General features: G+C 45.7%; 2 protein-coding genes across 2 annotated transcripts; one reads left to right on the forward strand and one right to left on the reverse strand.

Annotated features, from left to right (window-relative positions):
- The first annotated feature begins 1452 nt into the window (after positions 1-1452).
- Positions 1453-6477, forward strand: BRCC3 (BRCA1/BRCA2-containing complex subunit 3). The gene is made up of 8 exons (XM_062502619.1): positions 1453-1565; positions 1887-2006; positions 2618-2705; positions 3361-3449; positions 3971-4026; positions 4504-4635; positions 5000-5043; positions 5756-6477. The coding sequence occupies exons 1-8, from the start codon at positions 1461-1463 to the stop codon at positions 5905-5907; spliced, it is 786 nt and encodes a 261-aa protein (XP_062358603.1). The 5' UTR covers positions 1453-1460; the 3' UTR covers positions 5908-6477.
- Positions 6478-6622: 145 nt separating this feature from the next.
- GCNA (germ cell nuclear acidic peptidase) lies at positions 6623-15750 on the reverse strand. The gene is made up of 10 exons (XM_062502618.1): positions 15494-15750; positions 14472-14518; positions 14039-14090; positions 13585-13658; positions 12995-13432; positions 12494-12665; positions 11281-11425; positions 10272-10410; positions 9173-9377; positions 6623-8323 (listed from the first exon to the last, which is right to left on the reverse strand). The coding sequence occupies exons 1-10, from the start codon at positions 15727-15729 to the stop codon at positions 8071-8073; spliced, it is 1761 nt and encodes a 586-aa protein (XP_062358602.1). The 5' UTR covers positions 15730-15750; the 3' UTR covers positions 6623-8070.
- Positions 15751-15886: the final 136 nt, after the last annotated feature.

Genomic DNA, 15886 nt, shown 5'->3' on the forward strand with positions numbered 1-15886 from the left:
TGTTGTACTGGGGAGATTAAAATACCAATCCCCACAGACAGGAATGATACTGGTAGATGTTCTATCTGTCTTAGCATCAATCTTAGAAGTTTAACACTGTTCTAGGACCTGGATGGATTTCTCAGCCATAATATATGGATAAATATCAAAATGGCCAGGAAGAGGAATGCAACTTGTAGTGACGACAATTTATTTGGTTATAAGTGGGGTACATTAAAATATCTTATGGAAACAGTGACAGAAATTGCTCCAAATGCTGCTTGGACTAGCCCAGAGCTGGAGGTCAGCATACTGAACAAACTCCACCCTTTATCACCTGTTCTAAAAAGCAAATGAGAGTTCAGCTGCCATTTAGGCACTAAGGAAAAGCTCAGCAGTGCTGTGCTGACAGTTACAGCCCCCATAGCAAGGCTGGCCAGCCTGGCCTGTTGGGACATGGCAGCTGCCTGCAAACCTTAGGGAAACAAGGGTGCTGAGCCTTCCTGAAAAACCCAGTCCAGCTCTGGCAACAACTCGGGATCTGATGATCTGGTGACTTGAGGGCAAGTGGAGATACTCTAAAGCTTCTTCTTGGGGGTTTGGACTCTACTCTGCCTGGAGCAAGCCCCTCTGACACCACGCTCCGCTCTGCCCGACCTACTGAGGGGTAGCAGATGCTCACCGACCAGCCGGGCAGTCCAGCAGCGTGGGGAGGGCAGGCCGAGCTTTGGTGGGATCTAAAAAAAACAGGAAGACAAAAAAGAGGGACATAATGCGGGGGGAGCCACGCAGAGGGGCGGGGAGGGCGAAGGAAGGGATGCAAGAGCCGGGCCGAGGAGGGGAAGGGGGAGCAGTGAGGCCGAGCCGGGTAGGAAGGGCCGAAGGGGAGGGGGTGTGGTGCGGGCGTGGGCCCGGATCAGCCATGGCGGGGTGGGCGGGAGGAAGGCACAACCTTCCGGGCCGGGGCCGGGGCCGGGGCCGGGGCCGGGGCCGGGGCCGGGGCCGGGGCCGCGGGGCTGGGCGGGCGGCCCTGGGTGTGAGGCGGCCGCGGGCGGGCGGGTCCCGCGGGCCGGGCCCGCCATGACCTACCTGCACCCGCGCCGTGACCGCCGCGCCGCGTGCGCCGCGCAAAGCCGTCCCCCGCCCCCCGGACCCGCCGCCTCCCCGCGCCTGCCCGCGGGCCCGGGAGGCCGGGCCCCGGGCCGAGCCGAGTCGGGTTAAGCCGGAGCGGGCCAAGCCGTCCCGTTCAGGCCCGGCCCTGCCATCCCCCGCCGGTCCGTCGCGGGCATCGGCCGCTGCGCGGAACCCGGGCGGAACCCCGGCGCTGCCGCTCCCGTGGGCGGCACGGCCCTTCCGCCGCGCCGCACCGCTCGCCTCACCGGAGGCTGCGCCGATTGGCTGGCAGGGCTCTCGAGCGCCGCTGCTATTGGTCCATCTGCCGACCGGGCGGGGCGAAGGGCAGGGGGGCCGGGGAGGGCAAGATGGCGGTGCAGGCGGTGCACCTGGAGGCGGACGCGTTCCTGGTGTGCCTGAACCACGCGCTGAGCACCGAGAAGGAGGAGGTCATGGGGCTCTGCATCGGAGAGGTACCGCCCGCAGAGGGGTGGCTCCGGGGAGGGGCGGGTGGCGGCGCTGCCTATGTGGGCTGTGGCCTGCGCGGGGCCGTGGCACGGCGGGGCGCGGGCTGTGACCGCTGGTATCGCGCACGGAGCGACCCTGGTAGCTGCCAGTGTGTAGGTCAGCTCCTGGGAGAGTCGAAGCTCAGAGTCAGGAACGCTTCTTATGCCCATACCCCGGCGTATTCCGGTGTACACCTGTGCCTCTTGATGCTCAGAGCAGCCGGCTGTGCCCTGCGGTTTGTTTTTTCTCTAGCAGAGGAACGATTGATTTCCCCTCTGTGTCCTTAGGTTGACACCTGCCGGATCGTCCACATCCATTCTGTGATAATCCTGCGCCGGTCTGACAAGAGGAAAGACCGTGTGGAGATCTCGCCAGAGCAGCTTTCAGCTGCTTCCACTGAAGCAGAGATATCCTTCAGCAGAGAGCAGGCTCGCCAGTGAAGTGCTTTACCCCAGAGCTCTTTTCATGGGCTGTGTTTTAGGCCTGTAGTTGGCTTGAAGCCGTCAGCTGCTCCCTCCTGCAGCTGCTCAGCTGGGAGGGCTGTGCTGGCAGTTGCCTTTCCCTGGAATCTCTGTTGGTTCCAGCGCTTGCAGAGGAATTGTGTTATAATTTTTTTTATCATTGTTTTGTATTTGGTCGTAGGTAAAACTGCAGTGTGTTTGTGGAGGAGGGTGGAAGTTTAGCGGGGAGGCTGACTGGAAGGTGAAAGGTCAGCAAGGCTCTGGGTGCTGCAGTGGGGAGCCTCTACACACACTTGGGGATGCTGGTTTGGACAGCTGCTGAAATGTTGTTCATTGCCACATGCAAACAAAATCTAGTTTGCTTCTGTAGCAGCAACTCCTGATGGTGCTGGGGAAGAGGTTCCCATCAGCTCCCTGCACTGTTTCTTATCACTCCTCCAAAGGAATCTGGAATTCTCTTGACTCATAGAAAACTCTTTCAAAACTCTGCTGTTTTTGCTGGTACATACAGCTCTTCCCTTTGTCTGTTGGTTCCAAAAGCTCCTTGACCCCCACACAGGTTGGCTGAGATGACAGGACGTCCTATGAGGGTGGTGGGCTGGTACCACTCCCACCCCCACATCACTGTGTGGCCGTCGCATGTCGGTAAGAGGAGCCTTGGGCTGGGCTCTGGGGGAAACTTCCAGCTGCTGATCCCGAGACTCAGTCACTGGAGCTCCAGAGCTGCACATTCCAACAATTCTGAGTCTGAAACATTCCCTGATAGGACCAGATTATCTGGGTGGGCTTCAGGGGCCTCTGCCAGTGTAGCCCTAATCCTGTGTGTGCTCTCCAAGGACTCAAAGATCAGCTACTGCTGGTACTGCTGTTCTTCCAGATAGGAAAAAACCCAGACCTTGTGTGTGGGGAATAGCAAAAAAAACCTGTGTGGATCCTAGGCCTGCTGTGATGATTTTTGATATCTGTGAGTGTTAATTAATGCAGAGCTGAAAACTTCCATAAAAGAAGTACATGAGTAACTTGTATGTGCTGGACTTTATGGTGACCTGTGGCACCAGGCTAGCTGTGAGGGAATTTCTTGGTTTTGTGAGCACGTCTTCTGTTTTTAAGATTTGCTATTTAATTACATTATAAATTGGATCAAGTTCTTTATTTAAACTCAAGTCATCCAGAGTGAGGACGTAAACAAAGTTTGTGACATTTGTTACCAAATTCCAGATCACCCTTCAGAAGGTGGCAAATCATTTCCCAATCCTGCAGGTGAGCAGGGCAGCTCTCACTCTCATTTCTGTCCCTGCAGATGTCCGCACACAAGCCATGTATCAAATGATGGACCAAGGGTTTGTAGGGCTCATTTTTTCCTGCTTCATTGAGGACAAGAACACCAAGGTAGGCAACTTAAAAATGGCAACAAACCCTCCAGGGGCTCATGAGAGCAGAGCTGAAGCCTTTGGTGCAGCCTACAGGGAGGCCAGAGCTGCGCATGGAAAGCACAGTGAGAATGGTTTGGATTGTGATCCCAAGGGCAGGAGAGCAAGTGATGGTTGCTCTGTGCTGCCCCACAGCCTGGCTGCTCAGGGGGGGCTGCAGCAGCTGCAGAGTGTGCTCTGAAGTGGGGCAGGGCTCTTCCCTCAGGTGTCCAGCCCAGCTCACATAGCTCTGCCCCTCTTCCTGCCTCTCCAGGAGGTGTGGCTGTCGTGTGAGATAAACTGACACTTGGGTCTACTGTCCAGACAGCTGCTGCTTAAGAGATTTTTCATCATTAAAGGGTTTATCAATATGTGCTTTAAGCACCTCCAGCAAGCAAATCACAGCAAAACATCTGGAATTCTACTGAAAGCTTCTTAAAGGAATGTGTGGTTTTAGATGTCTTTTGCCTTTGGAATCTGACTTTCTGCTGTCTCTCTTAGACAGGCAGAATTCTCTATACCTGTTTCCAGTCTATTCAGGCCCAGAAGAGCTCAGAGTGAGTACAGCAGAAGAATATTATGTCCAATTGTATTTTGTCTTTGTCTCTCCTTTCTCTGGGCTGTCCCTTAGTAAGAGGAGCAAATGTACAGAGATGCCTACACAGGGTCTCCTGACTTCTGCTCATGCAGGCTTCTGGAAGAGAATTTAAAGATTAGGAGTTACTCATTTAGCCTAGATAATTTATTCTTTTAAGATTTGTTGAGGTCGGGGGGGGGGGGGTTTGCTGCAATTTGTTACGTAGCAGCACCACCTTTTTACTTCCAGCTCCAGAGGTCAAGCCCTAAGGTTTGCACCTTACAATTAAAATTCAAGACAAGTATGTGGCTATAAAATGCTTCCCGTTGCCTGTCAGCTCAGGCATGTGTTCCCAAAAGTGGATGTGCAGCACTGCCAGGCCTTGGACAGACTGTTGTAAGGTTGTAGAAGTATTTTTTTTGTTCACTGCTTTTAATTATATCTCATACCCTTCTAGATATGAAAGGATTGAAATTCCCATTCATGTTGTCCCCCATGAAACCATTGGGAAAGTGTGTCTGGAATCAGCTGTGGAGCTGCCCAAGATCCTTTGCCAAGAGGAGCAGGATGCCTACAGGAGAATTCACAGGTAACAGCCCTGGGACCCTGCCCCTCTCCAAGGCTGTCTTTGCTGACATGTTCCACTGTTGCTGTACTTAAGACTACCAAAGCCTTAGCAAAGCTGTAGAAATTAAGAAGGATTACCAGCTCCTGTGCTTCTGTAGAACTTACTGAAGTCTGTAGAACTGAGCCTGGGGTTAGAAGCAGAATGTTGGGGGTTTTGTGATCACAGGCTGTTATCCTTGTGAATGTGCAGGGCTTCAGCAGGTGAAGAGGTTTAGGTGTACCTGTGGTCTGGTCAGTGATTCACGGGCAGGTGGTTTTACAGCCTAGGTTTAGTACACAGTTCCCTGTTGTCTTGGCTCTAACCTGCTTTCTTTTCCTTCCCTTAGCCTCACCCATCTCGACTCTGTAACCAAGATCCATAATGGCTCAGGTAAGGATTCCTTTCTTGCATGTGACATGCCTACTCCCAGAATCAGAACAGTGGAATCTTGTTACATAGGAACAGAATTATAACTAGGAAGTTAAAATAAAAACTTCAGAGGCTGTAAAACCCTCATCCTGGGGTTCATTAATGTTATATCCTTCAGGCTTTGTAGAATTGGTTTGATTTACAAAATACTTTGGGATTGTTTGGGGTTTTGGGGCTTGGTTTGTTTAGGTTATTTTTTCTGTTGGAACAGGAAAGGGGATTTGGGATTTGTTGAGTGTTAAAAGTAGTGTCTGGCTGACCTGTAGACACACTTCTATCTCCTGGCACTTCATAGGTGGGACATCTTTCCTTTTGCCACTGTGATGGGGTGAATCCTAATCCCACTTCTGTTCCAAGTTTATTACCCCCTCGTCCATTCTCACACGTTTAGGAAATGAGGCATCCTGTGATGCTTCTAAATTTAGAAATTAATTAGCATTAGTGATTAGGTGTGTGCAGATTTTCATTGTAGGTCTGTCATCCTTGCCTGGGACACACTGAAGTGGTGTTTCCCTGTTACAAGCTGCTGGTTCTGACTTTCCTGTGCAGATGTGTGGTTGCCAGGGCCAGGATGCTGGAAGATTTCCTTGGCTGGATGTTGGCTTTGGGGGTGGTATAGCACACTGAGTCTTTTGTGTGTTGCCCTGGCATGATGTATTGTTGCTTTCTGCAGTGTTCACAAAGAACCTCTGCAGCCAAATGTCTGCCATCAGTGGGCCCCTGCTGCAGTGGCTCGAGGACAGACTGGAGCAAAACAAACAGCGTGTACAGGAGCTGCAGCAGGAGAAGGAGCAGCTGCTGGAGGAACTTGCTGCTTTAGAGTGAGGAGGAAATGCAGACCCTTCAGGAAAGTGATGTGAAAAAATCTTCAAGAACTACTCCAGGCTGAAGGGTGGCCCTGTGTTGCCTCAGTGAAGGTACTGGCTGTGCCTCTTCTCTTGCAGCAAAGAGCACAGGTCCAGGATCAGAACTTGACCTGCCCCAGCTTGGTGCAAAGCAGTGCTGTATCTGCAGTTGCTGCACTTCTGGCTCAGTGGTGGGGCTAAACAGCACCTGAAGACTCCTGTTCTGGAGAGCACACACCTAGGGAACCTGTTGTTTCTCCCTCTGTCTTTTGACAGAAGTCATACTGCTTTACATATATTCCAGGAGCCTGGAACACGAGGGTTAGAGGGGAAAAGTGTGTCCTTGCTGTCCTACTCGATGCTGCCAAATTCTGCCTTCTCTTAGTAGCTGTATTTGACCATGATTTTATATCTGGTAATGTTCTGCATCACTGGTCATTCACCCAGGCAGGTAAGAGGTGGGAGGGAAGCCTGGGAACAGACCTGGAAGATCTTTGACATAGGATCTGTCTTCAGCATATGTCAAACCAAATAAAGAATTCCAAAGCTAGAGCTGTTGGGAGTAGAAATTAAATGAATGCTACAAACTGCCAGTGCCTGCATTTTTTGATCAGTCTGTATTCTCTTACTCCATGCAATGCTGGTGTGTACCCAGTACTGATGTTCCCTAGAAAATGACCTGTTTCTGCTGGCTCAGTGAAAGGACTGTGGTTCCTTCCAAGAGGGAAGAAGGTTAAGGTGCTGGGCAGAGAACTTGTAGATAGAAAGGTCTGACATTTCTCCATGCTGAACTTAACTGCAGAAATTTCTTAAGACTGGAACAAAATAGGTGTTGTTGAATTAATCCCTTTAAATGTTCTTGCTGTTGCATTTCACAGCATTCCCCATCATGTACATCCTCATCTGTGTTCTTGTTAATCTGTCTCATGTGAGCAAAGGATGGGACAATGAGAGTGACAGAACTGAGGAAGAGGCACTCCCTGCAAGTGCCAGCCAGTATGCAGTAGCAGCTGTAAAGTGCTGTCAGATGTGGAAGCCCCATAACTCCATTGCTTTGTCAGACTTGAGTTTTCAATCTTTCTACATCTCTACTGACAAATCCCCTAAGACTAGAACTTCCTACTGTTTTATTTTTCCTTAGAAGTGCTGTGAACAGTAATTAATCAGTTTTTAAAGGGTCAGTAGTTTTGTGCTGTTGTTTTTGCTATTCGGTTCTAGTTCCATTGCTTCTTACATTCATCGTTGCTGGGGAAGGGAGAGTGGTGCCTCAGTGCCCCCAGGCTTGGTGAGGGCTTCTGGGAGATGACTCCTGGAATGGGGATCCTTGGATTGCAATCCCAGTGACCAAAGGATGTTAATGACTGTTCTGATCCACAGCCAGGAGAGCTGGACTGGTACCAGGGTTCTGTATTCTTACACAGTCATGATTAAACTGAAACAAAGCAGCCTTGGTTGCAAGAGTTTGTATCAAACTGGTATTTATTGATTATCAAAATTATTAAGCCCCTGAGCAATTTGCTTTCAGAAGACATAAACACTATAACACATATTCAGTTGCATTTTACATGAAAGACTTAAGCCATGACACAAGACCTCTTCATTCTATGGGGTGAAGTGAATCTGCTCTTCCCAGCCTGACCATCTGCATTATTTTAGTTTCTAAGACATCTCAGTGATAGAGGAGCACTACATTCAAATACAATCAAAGAGCTTCACTCTTACTGAGGGCTAAAGAGCTTTGGAGAAACTCATATTCTATTAATGAATTCAAAGCACCATCTACCTGCCACTTAATTTTAACAAAAACAGCCAAGGAGCTCTCAGGAAAATCTGTGTGGGAGAATATCTGAACCCACACTGAAGCCCAACTCAGGTATGCCCCTTTTCCTGCCTTGGAGTCATTCAGAGTCAGAGGACTTGGGCTGGTGGGCCTGGACTTTCTTGCTTCTGGCAATCCCAGCCAGATGCAGACACAGGTCTTCAGCACACACACAGTCTACAGTAATCAGGTGCCCAGATCAAACAGTAAATCCCTTACTCAATGGAGTCACTGAAGACATGCTATGTGTAAGTGCTGCTCAGAACTTTTACTACCCTCTATACAAAATTTAAGTGGCACCAAGAAAGGAGGTATATTGAGATATTAAAAGGAATCTTCCAGCTTGGTTTTCAAAGCAAAATCAGCACTGAGTTTCCTCATGACCTCTGCATGACTCAGCCCTTGCTGCTCTCTCTTAGCAAGTCCATAGTTTTCCTTCACATACTTAGCAAAGGGTGTGAGCTGTGTCCTGGCAGGGGTGCCCCCCTTGCCCGGGGGCTGCCTGAGGACCAGCTGCCCCCCGCAGAAGGCGCACACGAACCGCGCCGTGTCCAGGGACCGCGAGTGCCGCCCGATCCTGGAAGGCAAAAACAAGGACTTGGATCCCACAGGACTCTACTGCTCAGGTCAGATTTCTCAGGCAGTATTTTAGAACAGGGAGCAGTACATCACACAGTGGTACAATCAAATTTGTGTTACGCTTCTCTACCCTGAACTCTGTCCCCTGCTTTTTCAGCTTGGCTCCTTCCTCTGTGTCTTCTACTCTCAGGCTACCAGTATGAAGTGCTACATTTCCAAATACCTCCACAAGACATGTATGAACTGCCTCTTGGAGTTTCTCCTCAAAGACATCACTAAAAAAAATAAATCTGAATGCTCTGTTGCATCTAAGCAACTACTGGATTGCATGGTCCTAATAAACACTTCAGGATTCGTGAAGTGTTTCCTTTCAGTACTTACAGGAATCACACATACAATCCCGAGGTTAAAAAAACCCGTAAATTGTGTCATTACAGGCTGTGTCCTAGTGTCAGTCCTTCCCATCAGAGTGCTGCTCACAACTGTGAGGTTGTGGTTATAATTTAGTCATCAGGACTTTAAGCTGGAAGCTTCCTCTGGTAGTTTTATCTAGTATCTAATCACTGTCAAATATTCTGTTCCCAGTTTTTATGGGGATTTGTTCCTTCAAAGCTTAGGTACGTATCTCTGACTGCTTCCCAAAGACCTTCCCTCATCACCAGTGGACCTCAGATGGCATTTCTGCCTGTCCTGGCCTCTGAACTAGAACTGAAACTACTTGGAAACAAATGTGGGATCACATACTAAGATTCCATGGGCTCCAAAATGCTTTTCAGTTTCAGAGGACCCTGATTTCTAGACAAGTTAGTTAATACACAGTTATATGCAAGATGAAAACATTACTCACGTAGCTTTGCACCGAACACACTCATAGGTGAATTTGTAATTAATTTCATAGCTGTGGCATCGTGTTACCACTGGCAGTTCTGGATGAATTACAGCTGATTTGTTGGCATAGAACCTCCAGAAACGCCCGTGTCCGTCCCGAACACCATTTATGAGCCAGGTGGCTGCATGGCAAACCTCATGGATCAGGGTGTCCCGAAGGCGATCTTCAGGTAAAGCAAACAAACACATCAGTCAGGTGTGGGGAAGAACGAGCTCACCTTTGGTCACTGCTTTATGCCTCTGACACTCATTCTGTATTAAGATACAAGTATTCTTTTAAAGGTTAGAACTACCAATGTCTTAATAAAATGCTCCAAAACAAGGTTTTATTGGTGCATTTCCAGTTGTGTGATCAGCCCAAATTCTGCATCCTGGTTACTTCCCCCACACACCTCATCTGTTTGAGTTTTTTTGGTTGGTTGCTAAGTAAAGCTGCCCCATGCCTGGAAGTGTTTAAGGCCAGGTTGGGCAGGGCTTGGAGAAACCTGTTCTAGTGGAAGGTGTCTCTGTCCATGTCAAAAAGTTGGTACAAGATGCTTTTTAAGATTCCTTTAAGATCCCCATTTTATGATTCATTTTCCCATACTGAGAGGGGATGAGAGAGAAATAACAGTCACAGTACCACATAACAGAACTTAATTTGGCACTGACCTGTCTTTATTCCAGCTTTAAATACTACCAACAAGGTGTCTTGCTGTGATGGAAGAAGTCAGATTTTAGACTGCCATTATAACACAGAATTAGAGTAACACCATGCCTATAGGTCTTCAAATCAAGAAATACAAACAATACTGCAGTTAGTGTGACTACATCTCTATTCTCACATTTTGTATATTTGCCCAGCCTCTTAGAAGGGCTGTGGAATGTGGATAAATCCATTCATGTATTTATTTATTTATACAAGATAATATAAAATTACAAAGCCGGCTTCAGTTCCGTTAAGCTCAGTTAAGATCTCTTAAGCATTACATTTATGTTTTTATCTGTAAAATTTGCTTCCTCAAAAAAGAATCAACACATCCTCAAAGAAGAATCAACCCACTCTGTCTTTGACCTACCTGCAGAGTCACAGACTTTCTCAGAGAGTTCAATGCGAGCGTAGCGCTTCCCTTCAGGGCCTTCCCTCTGCCCCGTTACACAATACCCTGCTGTTTTTCTCATTTTCTTATTCCAGATTATTACCATGTTCTCTGGTAACTGAAAAACAAAACAGTGCATGTTATCTCCCCTCTCCTACCTCTTCTCTTACCTTCTGGCCCTCTGGCTTCCCCTTGTATTTACTGTGAAGCCAGTGCAGGATGTCTCTGTTGGTGCCCTTAACACTTAAGATGCAAACTCCCCTCCTTGGCTGCTTATTCCCACCATCAGTTTTTTTTCTGTAACCAACAATGGGAGTTTCACAATGCAGGGTAAAACAGAAGTCCTTAGTTCCTCTATTTTGCCTCCAAGTACCTCAAGGTACAGGGCTGAAGCACTGGGCAGTAAGATACTCTGCTTCAGCAATAGTTCAGTTCAGTTTTATGTGAAATCATGACCTCAGCCTGTCAGCTCAACAGTATTTTCTCTTCTGCATAAAAACCACTTTCCTTCCTGGGAAAAATCATATTGGAATTACTGAGGGCAGCACCCTTCCTTTCAAGAATATTTCTCACGAGAGGAGGGTCCCCAATATCCCAGGTGATGATCCAAGACAGCAGTTCTCTTAAACTGAACCTTAAATTCAAAACACAAGTTGTAGCTTTATGTTCACCCTAAACTGTTAATTGAAGGATCACCTTTTTAATGTGCTCCAGAAAGGCAGACATGAACATCCAATAGGAACAAACAAAGATTACATGCAGCATTTCCATTACAGCTGGGAAAGCAAAGCCAAGCTGAAAACTGCTGTATCACAGTAGTGACCAACCCCTTTTGAAGCAATTGCTTGAACTAATTCAAACATAACCCACTGCTATAAAGCTTCTTAACTTCTACAATCTGAAGAGGATAAAGAGAAATCACATCAAAAAACAAGGAACAACATATTAACCAGTATTTTAGAATGGTAGTTCTTGTTTTGAAACCAACCTTTTGCTCAAAGATGGTACTATTAAACAGCCTGTAGAGCTTCTGGGCCAGCTCCTCTTTATTTTTCTTGAAATACTTCACATAATGGGAAGCTGGATTTGAAAGATCTTGCAAGAAGCAACCAGGCACTGAGCATACCCTGAGTCTGCAAGAAAAGCCATTAAGCAGTTTGCTGAAGTACAGAGATATGGAAAAAATACAGCTAAAAATAATGGCCACTGCAAGCTAATAAAGATCTCGGGGATGCTTCAAGTGGCATAAACCTCACCTGACTCTTTTCACCAGCTTGCCCTCAGGCCCATGACTGTCCTCTTACCCCTCTGAGGGCATGAAGGGACAGAGCTGTTGAAACAGCTCCGCAGTTACTTCATTAATTCACAAAATTAGATATTGAGGACTCCTAAGTAGGAAAAGAGACTCACACTTTGTGACACAGTGAGCCACAGCTATACCAAAATTTAATCAATGTATCAACAGCCCTAACATGATCATCACAATAAAGGTGTATTTTCAGAAACAGACAAAGATGGTCTAAGAATGCTCAGGAATTATTTCAGGGAAAGCAGATACTCCACCAGGATTACTAATTCCAATGCTGCAGCATTCTGACAAAGTCTCATCTTTAAAGATATAATTTGAAGGTCTGGTATTGTATACACCACTATAAAATCACTGAAGGAAAGAGCACATGGTTAGAAGACATAATAAGGGCAGAAATAATATTAAAAATGAAAAATGCATTCTTTTGAAAAGCCTAAGCTGCATCCACATATAGAAAAAGAAATATTAATTCTCCAAGTTATAAGGATACAGATTTTTAAAAAATCAATACACTCTTGTTTAAAAGGCATGAATTACTAACAAAATGAGTTTTGGTATCTTTTCAGAGGTAAGCAGCTGGAAATACACAATCTGTAGAGCCAGCACATGCTGTACAAGACAAGGAATAGCAAGAGAGATAACATTTACAATGAAGATCTGGTATTTGTCAGATTTATTTGTCATCAATTCCCCTTGGCAGAGACCCGTTTATATCCTCCCTGTCATAGTGGATACTGAAAACTCTGGTTTCCAGCTATTCAACCACTAACAAATGCTGAATTACCAGAAGTTTCTAGGTAGCAGAGGAATCACATCATCCTATGCAAAATGCTTAGCATCTCTGTCCATCTGTAACTGTCCTAGAACAAAGGAACAATGGAGAAACACTCACCTTTTCTCTGTCTTTGCTGACTGTGAGCAACTGACAGATTCATTCCCAGGAATTCTTGCAGGAGTTCTTATCATGGAAGGTGTTTCTTGAAGTGAAATGGATTTTGGCTTTGGTGTCCTGCCTCCCTCCCCTTTCACAGGCTGTGCATCTTTGGAGGGTGGCTTGATGTTTTCTAGTTCAATAGGAAGAGTCATAGGATTACACAGCATACATTAAAAAAAGAACTCACAGAATCATTAGAAACCACCAGAATGATCCACCAGATTTGCTTTCAGAACAATTTTAAAAACAAAAAAGTGCCTACAATGATAAAAACAAGCAATAGTGAAAAACTTACATCTTGACAGCACAAGATTACTTTTCTGAGCGCTCAAAGGAGTAATTTTTGACTGCACCAAAATCCTTTGTAAAGTGCTGGGCTGCACCTCAGAGGTAGATGCCACACAAATGGAAAGAACTAGGTAACTACTAACTACTGCAAGTTAGCTCAGGACTGCTCACCTGTCGTGCTTGGCTCAAAGACAGTTTTACTTGTGCTCAAGACTGGTTTTCGGGGTAGACTTCGCTTCTTTATCCGTTCCATTAAAGATCCAAAACTGTCATCTGAGCTATCTGATTCCACCCCTGTACCATGTCCTAGTGCCACAGCTGGCAATTTATTTTCTGTATTGTCACAGCTTCTTTCTTTCCTTCTAACAAGTAAATCTGGACTGCCTTTGAAAACTGACTCTTTCCGATTTTGTGGAGGTGAAAGATTTATGCACTTCTGACTTCCTTTTAAGTCTTTCACTTCCTCTTTTTGGTGGTTATTGCATGGACTTTCTACAAAGACAGAATCTTCAGTGTCACTTGAAGTGTCTGGATACTGCAATTCTTGGCAGCAAGTGTTTCTCTTTCCAGGAGTCATCAGCTTCCTGGGGGTTTGAAGATCCTTCTGTGCTGCAATTCAAAAGAAAGAGCTTAAAGTTTTGGGAGTTGCATTTAGGAGACCTGCCTTTCTCTTAACACAGAAGAAATCCCTTGAAAGACAAGAAAGCACAAAGAACAGTAACTTATATTTTCATTTTTTTTTATTATGGGTGATTGCTCACCACTCTTGGTTGTGCTCTTTTTCACTTTCAAGTCCAAGAAGAAATCATCTGAGTCATCAATGAAGTCTTTCAAACTGTAAAAAGGAAAAAAAAATAAAAAAAGGAAATTGTGTGGAATAAAGGCAGGAGTAAGCAGAAAAACAGAGCAGTAAGTTTGCCTTACTAAAACAGCAATCCAAAAAGATCCACCCAACATAAAATTATCAGCTGCTCGCAGCAAATGTCACCAACTTGCATCCATGAATAGGAGTAGCAAGAGCACGTGCACCTCCAAATATCCCATTTTATATTTGCCCTGAACATGACTGAAGATGTAACAGTTCTGTCTGCACTCTCTCCTACACTGGCCAACAGATCAATACAACTTTAGATTGTTTTCCTGTATTCTAATTAGTAAATATGATACAGAAAACTAAACTATGAACACAGAAAATTCATTACGGACAGCACCCACCTTTTATCTGCCTTTTTAGGAACAGTTTTGGGAGTTTTCAGTCTAGCTAAAACTGAAACAGAAGAAGATTTATTAAGAACAAGGTTCTGTGTCTCTTGTTATGCATTTTTAGAAGTTTGCAACTAGTAAAAATTTGGTGAAAAGTATTTCCGAAGAACAAATATATATAATTCCTACTCTCAATTCCTCAAAGCTGGCAGCAGCTTTCTATTCTCTGGAGACTAAGAAGGAAGCAAGTGAGTGACAGGGAACAGAAAAAACTGAGGCAATTCAAGAACACTCCCTGTGGCACAGACACCAAGACTGCACTGCAAGGAGAGAACTACTTTCCAGCACAAGCAATGAAAAAAAGTAAAATGTAAAAATACTTCACTATAATTAGGCAGAAATGTGTCCTTTTCATACTCCTTCATAACACACCAACGTTACTTACACATTTCAAATTCATCATCACTGCTGGAAGAGAAGTACAGGGCACTGCTGCAAAAATGAAATGCAGAACTTTAGGTCACAGCAGAATCTACATCTCCACTGGTCTGAAACACTGAACACTGAGAACCAAACACACATTGAGAAAAAACATTCTAAGTCCCAAATAGGCTGAATTATTTTAACTCTTTATAGAAAGCTTATTTTGTGTCTTACACATAGTCTGTGATCTGTCAGAGAAGTGTGTTATAGTAAGCCTGAAACCTCAACCCATGCACTGATGAGTAAGAAGCTGCTTTTAGATAAAATATGCTTTAATAGAGCTGTCATGAATATTTAGCAAAATGCAGCAGCTGTCATAAATCTATTTCAAGAGGCAGGATGAAGGCATTACCACCTGGACTGCTATGTCCATGCAAATCTTGAAGCAGCCCACAACTCCCTTACCAAGTTATTTATTTTGTTTTATAAGAACATGAACCAAACATTACCAACTTCAAAAATACGTTATTCAGGTGCTTCAAAAAAACCAGGAAGACAGTTTTTTAAAATGGATGTTATTTAAACCTTAAAGACTGCAGTTCTGTAAAACCTACCTGCTAATACCTACCAATCACCATAAAACAAACCAGGGCGTGATCCAGAATTATATATATATAGGTAATACGTACTACATGCAACGGAGTATGTTGTACTTACATATATATAATATATAATATATAATATATAATATATAATATATAATATATAATATATAATATATAATATATAATATATAATATATAAATGCACGCATTATATGTATATATACACACATGTATATGTATAGGCGCGTATGTATATATACATATATACATATACACACACATACGTATTTATTTATATATATATATATGTATGTATGTATGTATGTATATATACACACAGTAGCTATAGATTTAAAAGCTCTCTAAATTAATAATTTAATAAAAATACGTCAAGGCACGCAGGCCGGGGCGCTGTTTCCCTCCCCCGGCGCCCCCTCACCTGCCGCTCCGCCAGCCCTCGCTCCCTGCGGCGCCTCTCCCGAGGTTCCTCCCGCCCGAGGCCAATTCCCCGCTCGCTACCAGCCGTGCCCCGGCCCCGCTGGCCGCCCGGTCCCCCCATTGCTGGTGGCGGGGCCCCGGGGCCGGGTCGGGGCCTGGCCCGAGCGCGGGGCCCGCCCGCGCCGCCGCTCCCGCCATGGCGCTCGAACGGCCCCGCGCTTCCGGGGCACCGCGCATGCGCACACGGACGGCGCCGGCAGCGCAGAAATCCCGTTCTTACTCCAACCGAAAATACCAAATCTCTGCCCAAACAGCTACTCAAAACATTATAGGAAGAGTAAAGGCCAGCGAGGTTTTTCTTTCTGACAGCAGCACAAAACGTGAAACACGGGTC

Source organism: Cinclus cinclus, chromosome 15 (genome assembly GCF_963662255.1).
Source record: "Cinclus cinclus chromosome 15, bCinCin1.1, whole genome shotgun sequence".
In the NCBI taxonomy this organism is placed as follows: domain Eukaryota; kingdom Metazoa; phylum Chordata; class Aves; order Passeriformes; family Cinclidae; genus Cinclus; species Cinclus cinclus.

What these genes read in the sequence shown, in the direction of transcription:
- GCNA (XM_062502618.1), bottom strand. Translation starts at nt 15,729, where the DNA reads ATGCGCGGTGCCCCGGAAGCGCGGGGCCGTTCGAGCGCCATGGCGGGA. An exon ending in GAGGGCTGGCGGAGCGGCAG is followed by an intron (nt 14,519 to 15,493) that starts GTGAGGGGGCGC and finishes TCATTTTTGCAG; the next exon opens with CAGTGCCCTGTACTTCTCTT. An exon ending in CCTAAAAAGGCAGATAAAAG is followed by an intron (nt 13,659 to 14,038) that starts GTGGGTGCTGTC and finishes TCCTTTTTACAG; the next exon opens with TTTGAAAGACTTCATTGATG.
- BRCC3 (XM_062502619.1), top strand. Translation starts at nt 1,461, where the DNA reads ATGGCGGTGCAGGCGGTGCACCTGGAGGCGGACGCGTTCCTGGTGTGC. An exon ending in TGGGGCTCTGCATCGGAGAG is followed by an intron (nt 1,566 to 1,886) that starts GTACCGCCCGCA and finishes CTGTGTCCTTAG; the next exon opens with GTTGACACCTGCCGGATCGT. An exon ending in CTGCTTCCACTGAAGCAGAG is followed by an intron (nt 2,007 to 2,617) that starts ATATCCTTCAGC and finishes TGACCCCCACAC; the next exon opens with AGGTTGGCTGAGATGACAGG.